Source organism: Crassostrea angulata, chromosome 1 (genome assembly GCF_025612915.1).
Source record: "Crassostrea angulata isolate pt1a10 chromosome 1, ASM2561291v2, whole genome shotgun sequence".
In the NCBI taxonomy this organism is placed as follows: domain Eukaryota; kingdom Metazoa; phylum Mollusca; class Bivalvia; order Ostreida; family Ostreidae; genus Magallana; species Magallana angulata.
This window is the reverse complement of record NC_069111.1, coordinates 7,062,810-7,080,720: the sequence shown is the minus strand read 5'-3', so window position 1 is coordinate 7,080,720 and position 17,911 is coordinate 7,062,810. Positions and strand designations below refer to the sequence as shown.

General features: G+C 34.6%; 1 protein-coding gene across 2 annotated transcripts in view; it reads left to right on the top strand.

Moving 5' to 3' along the window:
- Nucleotides 1–17,911, top strand: part of LOC128173431 (muscle M-line assembly protein unc-89-like) — a 53,432-nt gene that overhangs the window by 11,125 nt on the left and 24,396 nt on the right. Inside the window, exons 2-4 of one of the 2 annotated variants that reach the window (XM_052839130.1) lie at nt 6,294–6,500; nt 6,606–6,845; nt 6,990–7,106. In XM_052839130.1, the coding sequence (XP_052695090.1) occupies nt 6,294–6,500; nt 6,606–6,845; nt 6,990–7,106 (564 nt within the window). Of the gene's footprint in view, nt 1–6,293; nt 6,846–6,989; nt 7,107–17,911 lie in introns of both variants that reach the window. The other variant, XM_052839121.1, reaches the window with a different exon arrangement.

The window sequence follows — 17,911 nt, the reverse complement described above, 5'->3', positions numbered from 1 at the left end:
GCTGCAATGTCTATTATGGTACATGTACTAAGCATAACCATCGTTTAAAAGCGTGCATAAAATTTCATATAAAATCGGACCAAGCAGCTTTATGAAACGATTTTTAACACTATGATTTTCTTTCATAAATACAAAGCTTTGTATAAGCGAATGTTAAAATACAGGTAGTAAGATTTTTCTGCCTTTGCATTACTGAGAAATAACCGTGAAAACTCAGCACCTGTAAAAAATTGTTCCCCGCTTATCGTTCTTGATTTTGTGGATTTATGACGTCACACAGATTCTCCGATGTAAACGATGCATTAGAACTAGTGTAATTTTACAGTAGTTTATCGATTTAATTTTAGCTATGTTTGCATACATGTATATATGAGCGTGTGTTTCTTTTCAGATGAGATCATCTGATTTCGTAGTACAGATGGTTTTGTTTTAATTGGTCGTTAATAAATAAAACTATCAGATTTTCAATATCATGATGAATATCCCGTACTGCAGCAAAAAATTAACAAAAGAAAATGCTCCACCATTGATAAATTGTCCTAAAAATTTTAAAACAGAAACACACTTTTCTTCTTTGATACATATAATAAATAATACTTAAAGAGAATTAAAGCATTTTACATGTTATTTATTTCGTCACAAAGAAAGTATAAAGCAGGCAAATGAAATTGTTTGAGCCAGAGGCGTTGTGTATTGTTTTTATTTAAAAGCGACTGTAAAATACCGCTATGATATTCTTAATTTTTATTTGAAAATTAGATCTATTTATAAATTCTAATTTATCTAGCCTTTAAATTTCAGACATACAGATATGTAGCAATATCTTTAGACAATACTTTGTGTACACGTGTTTTAACGTTTTATAAAATCAGATCGCGGAAATATGGCATAAGGGTTAGAAATATACCGGTAGAATAAATCGGTTGCTTGATTGAAATAAATGAATTTGAATGAACGTGCAAATGGGTAAAAACGATGGGTTTATCCTTGAATGTGACAATTTCGTTAAAACTAAATGAAACAAACACAGGCACTTGTTTCTGAGAAAAAAATTTACCCTAAAGTATAATAATAACACAAGGTATCTAACTCCGAATGAGGTAAACCATCCCCTCCCGTGTGTTGCAGCCGTTTTCGCTTTTATACGAAATGCAATGCAAAAGTGTTTAGTACCATTTTCTTCTACAATAAATTATCTAAACAACCATACATAGCATGCTTACTTTTGTTGTATTCTAATGTGCATAATCTGCGTCAAAACATGATAGACTCCAATTGAACCGTAGGCACTGACATGATAATATCGCAGAGAATAGTAATTCGGATTCTGATTGGCTAGGAGTCTGTTTCCAAAATTACACAGGAAAACTGAACGAGTTATTTATAACCTCGAAGGAAAAACATGGATGCCAAACATGCACTCGGATTAAAAAAAAAACCATCCTTGGTATTATACAGAATTATAAGCATTGTATGCTGTAGGTTTTTTTTTTTTAGTAAAATCAGAACCGAGTGACTGTGATTTTTAAATTGCAAAATACACACAGCCCATTGTAAACTATGTAACGTTAACTATATTGAAAAAAATGTTTTTGTATTTTTCTTTATATGTGTAAGCTGTCTATTATATAGTTATTCATTTAATTCATAGTTAAATGTTGTTTTTAATTCATACCATGAACAAAATCCTTCTTTATGCCCCATTGCAAAATTCACTGTGTTTTCAAATTCTACCGCCTGAAATGTTTTCAAAATCCACTATCCGGTGATTATCTTCTTCTTTCTTTTAACGCAATGAAAATTCCCGAGGTATACCGAAACCTTGGAATTCGTCAGTAGCTAAAAAAAGCAGCTAGCAGTGGCTGATCATCAATTCACGTTTAATTTACGAAACGTTTATTTTGCAATATTTTATTTTATTTAAACATCATTAGTTTTTTGCAAATTTTAGACACTGAAAATGTTTTTTAAATCACGTTATTTTATTTTTTTATTCTCTGCGATATTATCATGTCAGTGCCTACGGTTCAATTGGAGTCTATCATGTTTTGACGCAGATTATGCACATTAGAATACAACAAAAGTAAGCATGCTATATATGGTTGTTTAGATAATTTATTGTAGAAGAAAATGGTACTAAACACTTTTGCATTGCATTTCGTATAAAAGCGAAAACGACTGCAACACACGGGAGGGGGTGGTTTACCTCATTTGGAGTTAGATACCTTGTGTTATTTTTATACTATAGGGTAAATTTTTTTCTCAGAAAGAAGTGCCTGTGGAAACAAAGCATACATAGATGCATTAAACTTGTATTTGCATGTAGGTCCATAACGAAAATCACTTAATCTTGAGTCTCCGAACTGAATAAGCACACACTCGCCCGTCAAATAAAAAAAACTGCATACGATTTAATTTCTTGAGAGAAAATATACTGCCGTTGTTGATTACTGTATGCTTATATTAGTTTTAATATAAAATAATACATTTTTTCTTCTAATCTACCGCAAAATGATATGGACATTTGTATTCACTACAGAGCTCTATAAGGCAATTGGGTCTTATTGACGTCATAAGTACGGGAGGGAAGCCGCATAGGTCGATGATCCTTTTCCCGATTGAGAAATTTTGATCGACCGTGGCGCTAATATTTTGCATAAAATATCCAAAAACATTGTCAGTCTTATTTTAAAATTAAGTTATGAACTCATTCCCGTGTATAAATCAATATGGTCAGAATATCGTGACCTTTAAAGCTAACATATATATTTTTAGAGAATTTGGTCGTCATAGTAATTTTGATCATGCTACAAGGGTATACGAGGGTTGTAATGTAATGTGTAATAGTATCCCAAAAGCATTCAACTCAAAAAGTGAAATGAACAAAGTTATTCTCCGCGGTTTTCCATTGGGACTTGATTTAGAGGGTATGGTGGCTCCGGCAAGACAGTAACATTCTCCGACTTCGAAAATTACTTCACAAGCTCAGCTGTATCTGATGGAGCATTATCATGAAGTAGGCGATCATGCCTAAAACATGACACATGGCGCGTGTCGTTTAAGATAAAATATTTTTTTAGGTTTTTTTTTTAGTTGAATAACACCTCGGTAATACCGACATGTACCACCCTAGCCCTTTTGCGCAGGAATTTGTACGAGTATACCACCACGTGAGAAGAATATGGAAGAAAGAACCGTCTTTAAACCTATGGTCTTTTGGCAACCACAGCCTTCCACCGGGTTTAGTTAGCATTTTTTATTTCCATTGTCCTTACTAGTTCGAAATAGTGAGCCCATTTTTCGTCACCAGTTACAGTAATTGAATAAAGGTGGAATTACACATCGTCACAAAATGGCTGACCTCTGATCGAAGCGATATTTTGTTTCATTAAAAAAAATTTGATGGCAAATTGTAACTTTCTCCATAGTCGAGTGGATATAAGGTCTTGGTCTTGCGATCCGTACATACCGAGTTCGAATCACGCAAGGGCTTTTTGTTGTTACTTACTGAATCATTTTTTTTTTAAATAATCATTTTTTATCCCCAAACTGCAAAGTTTTCGCTTATTTGACATATGTATAGTTTATTTATCATTATATCTTTCATAATAAAAAAAATTACTGTAATTTTGAGTGATTTTTCTAGCTGTGTTATTCCACCTTAAATTTGAATCGAATTTATGAATTTTTTTTTTTGCAATTGCTTAAAGCTTACATGAATTCATATATACGCAATATTTCCCTTTTATCTCCGACTACCGCCATATTAGTTGTCGATTTCTATTGTTCTGCTCATCGCTACACACCCCCTGTATGCCCTGTATAAGGCCGAGAACACTATTCATGCTTCACCGCATTCAGGTATTTCATACACCTAAACACGTTACCTGGGACGAAAAGACGTGTAGAAATGCGTTTTAAACAAAAATAATATGACAACTTCTGCACTGGCAAGGAATATCCAATTAATGACGAAACAAGACAAACTGAAATCCAGGCACATATAATTAAAAAATTCCTCGATAATTGTAGACAGATTTCCTGTGTTTGTTATAACATCACACAAGCGCAAACCACACATTGTGGCAGATCGAGCAATGTCAATTATCGCATGGATTTTAGAAACGTAGCGTTTTTGTTAGAACAGAGGGCCAAGTTAGAGCTTACCATTAGGCCCATAGCATCAGAGAGGGTACAGCCTCCCCCCCCCCCCCCCCCACTTTTTCTCGCAGCAAACATAATTTTTCCAAACTTTACCTTAAAAGAAACGTCAAGAGAGCGCGGTAATTGCAGCAACAGCTCTTTAAATTGGGGTCGCTGTATAAAACGCAGAAAAAAACAACAACACGTTCAAACGCTGTGGATGTACAGTGAGAGTGCGATAGACACGCAGTGACATCACAAAGGACTTCGAGAAGTCTCTGTGCAAGCGCAATCGACTTATTACTGCGTCTATACTGCGATTATATGCGTTACTTGAGCCCGCCAACGGAGCTCTCGTGGCGCTGTTGGAGACCTTACGTCTCTACTGCGTGTTTATCAGAACTCAGATCCACGCCGCATACTTTGAGCATGTACGCGCCGTCGCACGGCGTTCTACAAGGCGATCCCACTGCGACAAATGTAGATACCATTGCGTTGTTAATGCGCTGTAGGATACTCTACAGTAACTGCGTGTACCTTAGCGTGTTACATTATTCAAGGTCGCAGAGAGATCGCCTCGAGGAGGCAGCCATAGTGTGATGAGGGTTTAAGCGATTTATATTCGTACCCGTTTTTGGTCATATTAATATAGCAGGCGGCATCCATCTGGTAGAAATCTTTCGCACTCTCAAATTGTAATGCAACCATGATAGAGATTTTGCTGAATCTTTGACGGATTCCTTCTCCGCCTACGAACTGCCTCAGAAGAAAATCTATACAAGTCTAAAGCTGCCGGTCTGACAAATAATTCGAATGAACGACTTTGAAGCCATATAATTTCGCAAGTTTCAATTTATGGCGCCCAAAAGATTGCGCTAGTTTAAGGACAATATACCCTATCTTCACTCTAATTCTGTTAAAACAATTCTTTAGACAATTCATTACCTATATCGCCACTTTACTCGCCTCTATCATTCTAATAGCATCACCAGCCCTGTAAAGTTAAGTAGATTAGTTTGTTTACATGAAAAATATGGCAACGCTGATCTTGAACTGCACGTGAATTAACATACTTCATTTTCCAAGTTCAAGTAATATGTTTAGAGAACGTCTGAGGCAAGTAATGCGTCGATTAGAATTACAAAAACATTGCCTAATATAGATCTCGTTACCATAACGCAATTGTAGATACGTTTTTGAAATCGGTCTTTAATGAAACTTGATAGGCGTTGACAAGTAAAATCCTCTCTCCTAACTGTATTCCTTATCTCGCAAGCTATATAACCAGTTGCAGATTGCACGGAACGGGCCATCCACCTTAGATGTATAATGAATAATATATGAATGGTAAAATTGGCCATGTAGCTGTATTCTTCTAAAAATATATTAGAAGACCAGGTTGGTTGGATTTGAACTTAATCAAGCATGGGGTTGATCCTTTTACTCCTTACTATTACACTAAATCATTTGCCACACGGTTGGCCGCGCAAATCTAAAGACAGAATGCTAACAAATTTGTAGTCATCATTAATCAAAGTACTGAAAGTACTGAAAAGGGCTTACCTAGCCTGGTTCTAAGAAAATTACTGTGTGCAAGCGTAGGCGGAAATGAGCCTTATTGAAATTTTGGTTTATGTTTAATGAATATCAATTTAAAGTATCGAAGGCCAGATTTCTTTAAATATATGTTCCTTTCTGTAGATGATGTGAATTAAAGCTGAACACGACTTGTATATGTACTGAAAAAAAAAAAAAGATATGTTAAAATCACAAATTATACCTTTTGAACAGTAATTTATCACAGATTTTGACATTTTCTTGCAAAGAATCGATTTTATTTTTCTATATTTTAGCTTCTGAATACGCACTATATTTTTTCATCACTGCGTAGCATCCCGTGCTGATGTACGTAAGCCCCGCAAACCAATCGTATCTACTCGGCCATTTCCGTCACCCAGATAACTGGTTCCCTATACCTCTTACCAGTTTAAATGATTATATTTCTGCTCATAGAGGGCAGTTATTCCTTGCACCGGAAATAGAAGTCTAACGACAATAAAGCGCTGAGCTATGCTTAGCGCTTTAAAAATGGCATGAGATGTAAATGCACCATATCATGATAAATGCAATGATTTAGCTTTATTTTGTAGGATCCTGTGACTCAAAAGGGGACATCGTTTTTCTTCTTGACAATTCTGAGAACATTGGCTATAGCAATTTCGAGAGAGTCAAATCTTTTGTAAGCACCATTGTCGGCCACTTCAGTGTTGCAAACGATACAAATCAGTTTAGTGTCGTCAATTTTGACTCATCTGCAAGAGAAATTTTTCCCTTGAACCAATACCAAACTGTGTCAAGTATTCAGTCAGCTATATCTAACATGAGCATTTCAAACGAATTTAGAAAAAGCATCGAGAATGCCCTTTACTTTGCCGGGATGTTTTCTTTTACAAACACTACAGGTGCACGAACTAATGCGGCAAAGATAGTAGTTCTAATCACAGATGGTGAAAGTTCTCGTTCTCACCCGTCCGAATATCTTAAAGCAATGGGGGTCACCATCTTCTGTGTCGGTGTTGGTCCAATCGTGCAATGGGTCGATTTTCGCTCAGTGGCTTCACACAACGACTACACATATCTGACCACGTATGACCTGCTCCATCTCTTAGCAGAGGAATTATCCAATAGAACGTGTGCAGATGGTATCAAAATTGAATTTTTTAACGTTGATTTCTTAATGCATAAATATTTGAATACCAAATTTTAAAGAACAGCGTATTGTGAACAATAGAAAAAATATATTTTTCCAACAATTTTTCTATATATAATGAAAACTTATTTCGCAGATATTAATGATTGTCTTGGGGAACCTTGCCTAAATGGGGGAACTTGTGAAGACCAGTTTGGAAAATACGTGTGTCATTGTCAAGGAGGGAATACAGATCCCAACTGTTACGTGCCAGGTATAAACGTTTTATTTGCTTATCATGATACACACTTGTTTTTCATAACAAGGCAAAGAGATGTGTTTACTAATACTTTATTCACACTTCATTGTTCATAATAAATAGCAGTATTAAGTTAATTTTTTATAGGCATATGCATAGGACATTTTTTCTTCGTGCAACGCATTGCGGAGGAGATATAGGATCTCCATATGTTTGTGGGAGTTATAAAGTTATCATCTTGTGGGCAAGATTGAAAGAAAAGATTGATACTTTCACTAATTCAAATGCATGATACTTCAGAAGAATTGCACGCAAGAAGTCAAGTTCTATGCAATTTTTAAAAATAATTGATGAACTATTCCTCGAGATACCCATCACGAGAGTATATAACTAAAATTTTATGTACTAGTAATCAGTAGTACACAATAAACACACCATCTCCGTTTTTGAGATTAAGTATGTATTAGAAACTGATTCAGAGAATGTATGTAGTCTTTAAGTCTGTAGACATCATTTTTCTATAATCCAAGTGTCTCTATTTTGGTAACACCTCTCATCAAACTATAAATGGATTTCATTCCAGTCGTCGAGGTGTTATATTCAGCCCTCGAGTGCACTGCAGCCTCTCAGGTTCCTATATAATGTGGCTCTACTGAAGGAGTAAAATCCTGACTTATAGTCTAGTCAAACTATCAAAAGTTTGACCAAACCCCAAGAACATTGCTACAAAGCTTATTTCCATTGATAACAAAGATACTTATATGTGCAAGTTTTATGTTAAAAATATACATTTCTTAAATTTGCGGAAAATAGTTTTTTGGGGTGTTTTTGGGACGTCTTCAGCTAATTATATTTTTGTATATTTTTAATATGTTGTTAAGACTGTGTTGTACATGTATTATAACTTAAAGAAATAAAACCTTTTGTTCAATTTTCTTTAGGTCATTTTGTATATTGACTAGACTTTTAAGGCAGTAATTTTGATAGCACTAAATAATTCTTGCATGGATCATTTTCCGAACTTCTTTCGGCAACTTCACCTTTTCATTGCTTGAAATCTAAAGCACCGTTTGACCAAATCATACAATACTTAATTGTACTGAATTGAATATAAAGTCAGTAAAATGTGCAATGTTTGGTTTAGTTAATTTCATGCGATAGATCTTCGGTGCATTGATAATATTTCCTTGTCCAATAACCATGACATGTTTTGGGCAGTTTCTATCCTTGTTACTCTTGGCATCATTTTATAAAGCTCAGTGTTGGTGAAGTTATTGACTACCAATAACAATATTTATATTTGATTATATGTCCAAATATCTTCTGCATAGTTGTAAGCATCTACAATGCACTTTGTTGCACAATCAGTTTCTACAACGGCAGCCTAAAACCGTATGGCATTCAAAAGGACATTTTCATGTCTTGGTGCAATAATGCTGAACATAAGAAATATCATTTCTCTTGCTTCTTAGCTCACCTAAGCTGAAAGCTCAACTGAGCTATTCTGATCAACTTTTGTCCGTCGTACGTCTGTCCGTCTGTAAACTTTTTACATTTTAAACTTCTTCTCTAAAACTGTTTGCCCAATTTCAACCAAATTTGGCACAAAGCATTCTTATGGGAAGGCAAATATAAATTGCAGAAATAAAAGACTGATATTTATTCAAAGCGGAGAAAACCTCGAAACTCTAGGAAAAAAAGGGTGTATTTCTTAAAATCTTCTTCTCAAGAACTACTGAGTCAAATTCAACGTTATTTAGCATAAATCATCCTTATGGGGAGGAAAATATAAATTGCAAAAATTAAGGGCTAACTCTGTTTCAAATTTGAGTAATTTTCGAAAATAATAAGACAAAGAGAATTGGGCTCAATCAGTTTAACTTCGGGCTCGATATTTCATATATCGAAAACCAGTTTAGAGGACCAGTCTATGTTAGAAGCAGCCATCTTGAACATGTTGAACGGAGATGAATTTGCTTGTCGTTCAACAGTTTACGTGCGAACATTCAAAATATATTTGTGCCGTTTATGTGAAGTAAATTGAGGTTAAATATTTCAATGCGTTGACATTTTAATTTGTGACGGTGGTTTTAGCTTGTTTTGATTTTGGTTTATAGCACGCTTCGTTTCTTTTTATTTTAACTTGAGAGGAATCATCGTCTTTATTTTAGAATTTAAATTTTTTATGTGTAGACTGGTAAAATTAACAGCTGATTGTTTACATGTACCTGCGCAAAATCTGATGCATTAACAACATATAATAAAATACTATAATTCATTATGTTGGTACATGTAATTCGGTACAATCCGTACGTAATGGTTGATTTATGCAACATGTTTTATTAAGATGCTCAGCAATTTCAATCTAAACGGAGATTATTCTCGCTGCTGGAAATGTATAAGTATATATGTGATGAAAAATAAATAGTGTTTTTTTTCCTTTTTAGTGCATTTTTCTCTTGTTTTAATTGTTTACAAATTTCTATTCACTAACCTTAAAGTCAAACTCTGAGTTATATGCAAGATACAGAGCTTTGCGTCCAATGCTACTGTATGTTTGTACACAAAGCTGAGGTCTTGCTTTAGTTCGTTTAATTTTTAAATGCAGCTATGTGATATAAGAAATACCAAGTTTAAAAATCTTAAGTTGATCGAATAAACTCGTGAACAAAAACATGATTCAAACCAAGCTATGAATCTTGCTTATAATTCTACGATTGGCTCTGAAATTTTGGTTGATCAATAAAATGTCTTGCTAAAAGGTCAAAGGATGATATGCTGTAACTACTTTCTGGTGCCCCGTTCTTAAACGATGAATTGCATACAATCTACAGAAATATTTGATAGTGTTTCGAACATAAAACGACGTCTTTTAAACAATTTCCATAGTCCTGACACATTATTATTATCAGGATGAAAGCATTATCGTTGTTCTTAAAACATTATTGCAACGGAAAATCATCTTTTTTGGTAGACATTTGTTGTTTTTAATATAGATGAAAATAATGGATGGGCCTTCGTACAATAGAGCGACATGCCTGCCAATACATTGATTTGAATTATAGCTTTTTAACATATGTGACAACATATTTCAGTTAAGTTTATCCATCAGTCAAGTGGGTAAGGATATGAAACGTCATACAAAATGAGCCCATGCCTGGTAAACGACAATCGTTCATAATGGAGAAGGCCAATTAATTTTTTCAGTGTTTTTAATTTGAGGAATTGAGTGCATTCATTCTTGTGCATTGAGGTACACCTCTTCTTTCACGTATAAGAGCGGAGCGGGGACATAGAAATGCCGGGCGTCCGTCCGTGTGTCCGTGCGTCCGTGTGTCAGTGCGTCCGTCCGTCACACTTTTTTGTAAGCGCTCTTATGCTTACAAATTTTGACGAATTTTCATAAAATTTATACCCAATGTTTATACCACTATTACCTTGGTCAAGTTCGAAAATCAGCTTTGGTCGGTACTTTTTGTTGGAGTTATGGGACTTTGACCATAATAATGACTCCGTTTTATCCAAAAATTGACCTTGTAAGCGCTCTCATGCCTACAAATTTTGACGGATGTTCATTAAATTTATACCAAATGTTTATACCACTAATACCTTGGTCAAGTTCGAAAATCAGCATTGGTCGATACATTTTGTTGGAGTTATTGGACTTTGACCACAATAATGACTCCGTTTTATCCAAAAATTGACCTTGTAAGCGCTCTCATGCCTACAAATTTTGACGGATTTTCATTAAATTTATACCAAATGTTTATACCACTAATACTACGGTCAAGTTCTTAAATCAGTCTTGGTCTTTAGACTCGATACTAGTATACTGCTTGACCGGCTGGGGACGCAGGAATTCTATTCTTGTCTAAAATACAATAACTACTAAGTAGTGGAGGGATAAAATGTACCTTTATGCTTTCATGAATTTAATCGTTTTATAAAGTGATGGGGGGGGGGGGGGGGGGGGGGCTAAAACAAAGGGATCTGGAAGTTAACCGTGAACTCCAACTGAAAACTTTCCTATTTTTATTGCATAATTATGATCTTATTTTCAGTAAAAATGGTATCATAAAGGTAAATATGTCAAAGATTAAGTATATGCAAAAATAAGTGTAAAAATCGGATATTGATTTTTGATTGATCTACCGAGGGGTCATTTGGCACAATATCCTTTGAACGTCCATATAAAGCGAGTGTTGCTCAGGTGAGCGATGTGGTCCATTGGGCCTCTTGTTTCCTGTAATAGGACTTTAAAATTTTCCCAATACTTTACCATGGGTGATATATCTAATGTTTTAGTTGACCACATCGCTCTCCTGAGCAACGAAAGTCTTAACCAAATCAGAGTTATATACAAATTATCTGGACAATGTAGATTCTGCATAAAATATTTTCAAATAGTTCTGACATTTTTAGGTCACCTGAGTAATATCAGGTGACCTATTGCTCTCTGTTTTCTTCCGTTCTCGTGCTACATGCGTTAACAAATTTACATTTTTAACTTGTTCTTAAAAACAACAAGGCCAATTGTTTTCATTTTTGATGTGAATTTTAATCCTTTTCACACAGTTATGCTATTTGCCAAGTTATGTTTTCAATGTATATTTGTCCACTGGTTCTGGAGATGTGAAAAGTGTAAAAAGTTTACGGACAGACAGCGGAAATAAAGGTGATCAGGAAAGGTCACTTGTGCTAAAAAGACAAAATACAACAATTTACACATAAAAAACCACTTCCACTTCACTTCCTGGTCTAGAATGACCACTGGTAGCTAGCACATTGATTGCACAATCGCAACGTTTCATACCATTATTTTGTTTATACTTATAATAAAAAAAAAACTTCCTAAAAATAAAAATATTTAGGTCTCTATCCTTTGTTTTATAAAAGAGGGGAAATTTTAGCTTTTCTGGTTAATGTTTTTATTCAAATATTGATTAAACAGATCTACATGTATTCACATATACATGTATACATTGTTTTAAATGTTTTTATGATACAAGATTCATATTTATTTACAAAGCCCGTACAAAGCGTATCTGACAGAATAGACAGCTGTCATCTTATAACCATTACAGACTGATAACGAGGTCCTTTTTTGAAATCTTTTTGTTTCGATTTAATAACGTTTTTCTTACCTCAAGTGACTTGTTTGGTTTCTATTTGCTCTGCCTCATCCTGACTGTCAGTCTATCGGTCGGCAGGTAAGCTTTTCACAATTTGAATATTTCTCCGGAATCACTGGGCAAATTCCAATGACATTTAAGGTTCAGTTTTTAAAGAGGCCGTGTACGGTTCGAGTTTGCACGCTTTCGTGTAGCGTTTCGTTCCCCCCACCCCCGCTCCGCGGGCGCACTGTAGTGATCAGTATGTCAGTCCATCCGTCTTTCCATCTGTCCGTACATCTTTCCGTCAGAAATCGCTTGTCCGGAGCTTATCTTCTCTCCCCTATGCATAATATGCTTCATTTAAGTAAAGGGATACAGTAACCTTGAACCATATTTCTAGTTTGCAGGTTAGGTTCATAGCAGTATTATATATAAAAATCCTTGTCCGGGACATTCTCCCCTTTGTCCAATTTGGCTCATACTCACAGAGTGTCGATGGTCAAAGGATGTGCAGTGACCTTAAATGAAGTTTGTAGGTCAAGGTTATATCGGATCACGCAATTTTTTTTCCAGAGCACATATACTTTCCACTTGGCCCTATTTGGCTCCTACTTCACATAAACATAGCTTTTCAGTAAAGGGTGTGTTGTGACCTTTAACCAATTTTCAAGGTCAACTGTGAACTGTGAAGGCCATAGAAGTATATGAAAATCCTTGTCCGGAGCATATCTTCTCTCTCTTTGTTCCAAACTTGCTAAAACTTCACCAACATGGTGCCTATGATCAAAAGGTATGCATTGATCTTGCAATTGAATGATTTTTGTAGTTTAAGTTGCAATGTCATATCTGATCAAATAAAAATCTTTTTTAACAGCTGATACATATTTTAAAGATATACTCTAAATATTCCTATGTAAAATTTCGACCCCATTGTGGCCCCACCATACCCCCAATGGTCATGATTTTCACAACTTTGAATCTTCACTACCAAAGAATGCTTTCATATAAGGTTTAGCTTTCCTGGCCACATGATTCTTTAGAAAAATATTTTTAAAGATTTACTCAGTATACTCGTATGTTAAAAGTCGACCCTCATCGTGGCCCCACCCTACCATCGGGGGTCATGCTTTTCCCAACTTCGAATCTACACTACCTGACGATGCTTCCACATAATTTTAAGTTTTTCTGGCTTAACAGTTTCTGAGAAGAAGATTTTTAAAGATTTACTCTATATATAACTATGTTAAAACTCAACCCCCCCATTGTGGCCCCACCCAAACCCCAGCGGTCATGATTTTACAACCTTGAATCTACAATACCTGAGGATGCTTCCATACAAGTTTCAGCTATCCTGGCCAAATGGTTTCTGAGAGGAAGATTTTTAAGGCTGTACTCTATATATTCCTATGTAAAAATTTGACCCACGTTTTGGCCCCACCCTACCCCCGGGGGTAATGACTTTCACAGCTTTAAATCTACACTATCTTAAACTGCTTCCATATAAGTTTAAGCTTTCCTGGCCAAATGGTTCTTGAGAAGAAGATTTTTAAATATTTATTCTATATATGTCTATGTAAAATTCGGCCCCCATTGTGGCCTACCCTATCATCGGGGGGTCATGATTTTTACAACATTGAATGTACACAACCTGAGGATGCTTCCACATACGTTTCAGCTTTTCTGGCCTAACAGTTTCTGAGAGAAGATGTTTAAAGCTATACTCTATGTATTTCTATGTATAAATTCGACCCTCCTATTGTGGACCTATCCTACCCCCGGGGAACATGATTTGGATTTACACTACCAGAGAATGCTTCCACATAAGTTTTAGCTTTCCTTGCTGCATTGTTCTTAAGAAGGTTTTTGAAAAATTATCGAAAATTTTCAATAATTCCTAATTATCTCCCCTTCTTGTAAAAGGGCGTGGTCCTAAATTTTCACAACTTTGAATCCCCTCAGCGTAAGGATGCTTTATGCAGGTTTGGTTGAAATTGGCCCAGTGGTTCTTGAGAAGATGTTGAAAATGTTAAAAAGTTTACAGACGGACGGACAGACAGACAAACGGACGACAGACGAAATGTGATCAAATTGCTCACTTGAGCTTTCAGCTCAGCCGAGCTTAAAAGGGGGTGCATTTTTAAAAATCTTCTTTTTAGAGTCAAATTCAAAGTAATTTAGCATGAATAATCCTTATTGCATGAAAAACTTCATTCTCAAATATGATTTATTACAAAAATAATGAAAAAATAAGGAAAAGCGTGTTTCAATCAGTTCATAACTTCGGGTTCAGTATATATTCCATACTTCTAAAATGAGGTTCTTTGTTTAAAGCAGCCATGCTAAACGTATGATAAACGGATGAATTTTTTGGCTGTGCAACAGTTCGCGTGCGAAGGGAATCTTTTAACCATGCAAGATACACTGGTGCCGATTTTTAAAAGTAAATTGAGGTTTAAATGTTTCAAAGCGTTGAAGTTTTTTTTTCATTTGACGGTGGTGCTACAGTTTATGCTTTGTAACATTGGCAGCTACCGCCTGTATTTTGTAAACTTTACGTATCAAATCAAACATAGACTTCAGTAAATCAAACAGTCGACTGTTTACCTGCGCAAAATAATCTGATGTTTTAACAAAGTACTAAAATACAATTCATTCTATTGGTAGTTCGGTATGATCTTTTGCGTAATGGTTGATTCTTGCAATGTGTTTTTGGTAAGAAGCTAAGCATTTTCTCGAGTTTTTTCAGCTTTAACAGAGTTTAATATCGATGAGGAAATATATAGGTATATATTTGATTCATTTTGAAAAAAAAATCGTTTCTTTATTTGTTTTAGTGCGTGTTTCTTTTGTATTTACTAACCATATTTGAGTGCTAAGCTTCGAATTATAAGCACGATACAGAGCTTTGCTCACAATTGTTTGTACACAGATCTGAGGTCATTCTTTTTAGACGGTGTCACGTGACTTCGTCTATTGGTTTACTGTCAGCCAAAGTCTCAAACCGGAAGGCACGCGTAGAACACATGAATTGAGTCTACGCGTAAGAAAATAGTGCAGAAAGTGTTTATGCGTTTTAGTAAATATGTATTATAAAAACGCGCATTAAATCTTTTTAAGGTGTAATATCCCTCTGCTATTAATTTTGCCATAAATTTTTTAAAAATTTCATATTGATTTTCATCAAAGTCAATATCAATCGATAATAATATATAGTTATACACATTTTCAATTCATATTACAAAACATATTGAAGCGCTGAATTTCAGTTCAGAATAGCACTTTGAGGTTTGCAACAAAAATTGCTTCAATCAGCAAGAGTTATCTTTCTTTATCATAGACTATTGAAGGTTTTACATCCATGTTTTACATACAGTGCAAGAAAAATTGCGACAGTTTCTTAAATTTCAGAAAAGGTTTTCTTTTTTAAAGATAATAGTACCGGTAAATGGATATATATATTAAAGAAATCCTAAAAATGTAAACCAGAGCATTTTATTATGTAACACAAAAAGGGAATCAAGTGAATAATCTTCCAGTAATTGGTATGATATCGAATACAGGGATTTACTGTCTTAAATCAAATCAGCTGATATAATAGGGTTTTTTTCAGTTTGTTTTCCCATATCTGCTCCCTCAGAATAGAAAAGCCTTATTCAATTTTAAACATTTGAAATGTTATAAGTTTTAAACGATTATAGCTAAGTCTAGAATTTGTAATTGTCTTGATCACATTTTCCCCAATTATAATTCCTTCAGCTCTGTGAACGAGCTATAGATAGAGAAAAAAAATATTCCATCCAAATATTCTCTGGCCTAAAACATCAAACATGTACCGTACATGTACTGAACAAGTACATAAAATTTAGTTATATTTGAAATAAGAATAAATCCATCGGGAGAGGAGAGAGGGGAAGGAATAGCCATGTAGATATTGCCTCATAAATACATCATATGATACATTTCTTGTTATATCTTGTTAAAGTTTTCTTTACTTTTTTGCCCGCCTGCTTCAAAAGAGCCATGGGGTTCAGTTCTAATTTTCTTTTTCTATCTTTGAATTCAAATAAGTGTATCGCCTTCCAACATAAATTGGGACCATGCACCACCTTCCTTGTTGTTACATGCCTCAATAATTGTGAGTTAAAAGAAACAAAGTGATATTATTTTCTACTGAAGTTATCTCTCTTATCAGAGGGACATTCCACCTTAAGTCCTCTGTGTATAAACAAAATTCTATTTAGAAAATAAACAAATAGTTTTATTGATCAAAATATTCTTGCTCGGATTCAAATATGTTATGAGGTACGTAACTGAATGCACAGCGCCGTTGACGATTCAGCTGGTATACTAGCTCATTAATCAATAGAAGAGGTTGACGGTAGAATCGAAATTAAAGTTCCCAAACGCAATGTGACACTTTTGAAAAGTTGTGAATTTTATTTTGACAATCTTTCACCTTAATACTACCAAATTTCATGTGCAACCCGAAGTTAAAATCAGGACGGGTAATACACAGATGTTTTACAGATTAAATAGGTTTTCATTGGCTTCCAGTCTACTTGCGGTATGACTGCTGTTCGTCTCTAAAGGAATTTTGTACAAAGAAAATAAAAACAAGTCTGAATTTGCCTTCTCGTTCGTTGGCTCTTCAGTGGATTAAACTGAATTTAGATTTTAAACAATGCATTGTAAGCAAAATCTATAATAGATTATACATTTTGGAAGACGTATACATCATATAATATATACAATCTTATCGATTGAAAAACCAAGTTAAATGTTAATGTTCATGTTTATGTCAGACTGGGGGGGGGGGGGGGGAATAACATTGTAAAATAATGCATTACATTACCATTACTTCATGAATTAGGACATTAAATTACCATTACCATTACTTAATTTTCTTGAAGTAATGCATTACATTACCATTTCATGACTAAAGTAATGCATTACCATTACTTTGTGAAAAGTCAATAAGTTTTAAAAACGTAATTTAAAAACTAAATAAAGAGTTTTTGTAAATATTTCATAAATAAAACATGCTTAAAATAGTTACAGGTTCATGTTCATGTTTACTATCAGGTTCAAATTAAATGACTTATACAATATTGCTGTTGCACTTGTAGTTCTCAAAGTAAGGTTGATCCCGAAACATTTACACGCTAATGGCGGAGTTGACAATCTCTGTTATTTGTGTCTCTGATTTTCGGAGTATGATTTTTAATGAAAGGAACGGTTGTATCGTAATTCGTATAAGTGATGCACGAGTTTACACAAAAAAGTAGCAAGTGGCGAACGAATTTATTTTTACCTATTAATTTTGCACGAATCGCAACTGAAGAAAATCGTGTCAGATAAGTCGGTCTTAAAAATCAAAATGGCGACCGTGACAAATCTTTTTATTGTCAAAGTTCTTAAAATCTTATTGTAAAAAAATATTTCTAACGTCAGGTGCATGTGTTTGTTATCAGTAAACAAATGTTTACTTTGTTTGTTAATTCAACAGTTTTAGACTTTTTCGGGGTTTTCATAAAAATTTTATTATAGAAACCGTCCGACTTGTGGATTTTCCCTTCGATCACAATATTTAATAAATCTAATGATTAAAATTTTGTACTTTGATTTTTGTTTGATTTTCCCGGTTAGTAGTAATTTTTAAAAAATTTCCTTGGTTTCTTATTTTACATAATATACCGTTGTATCAAT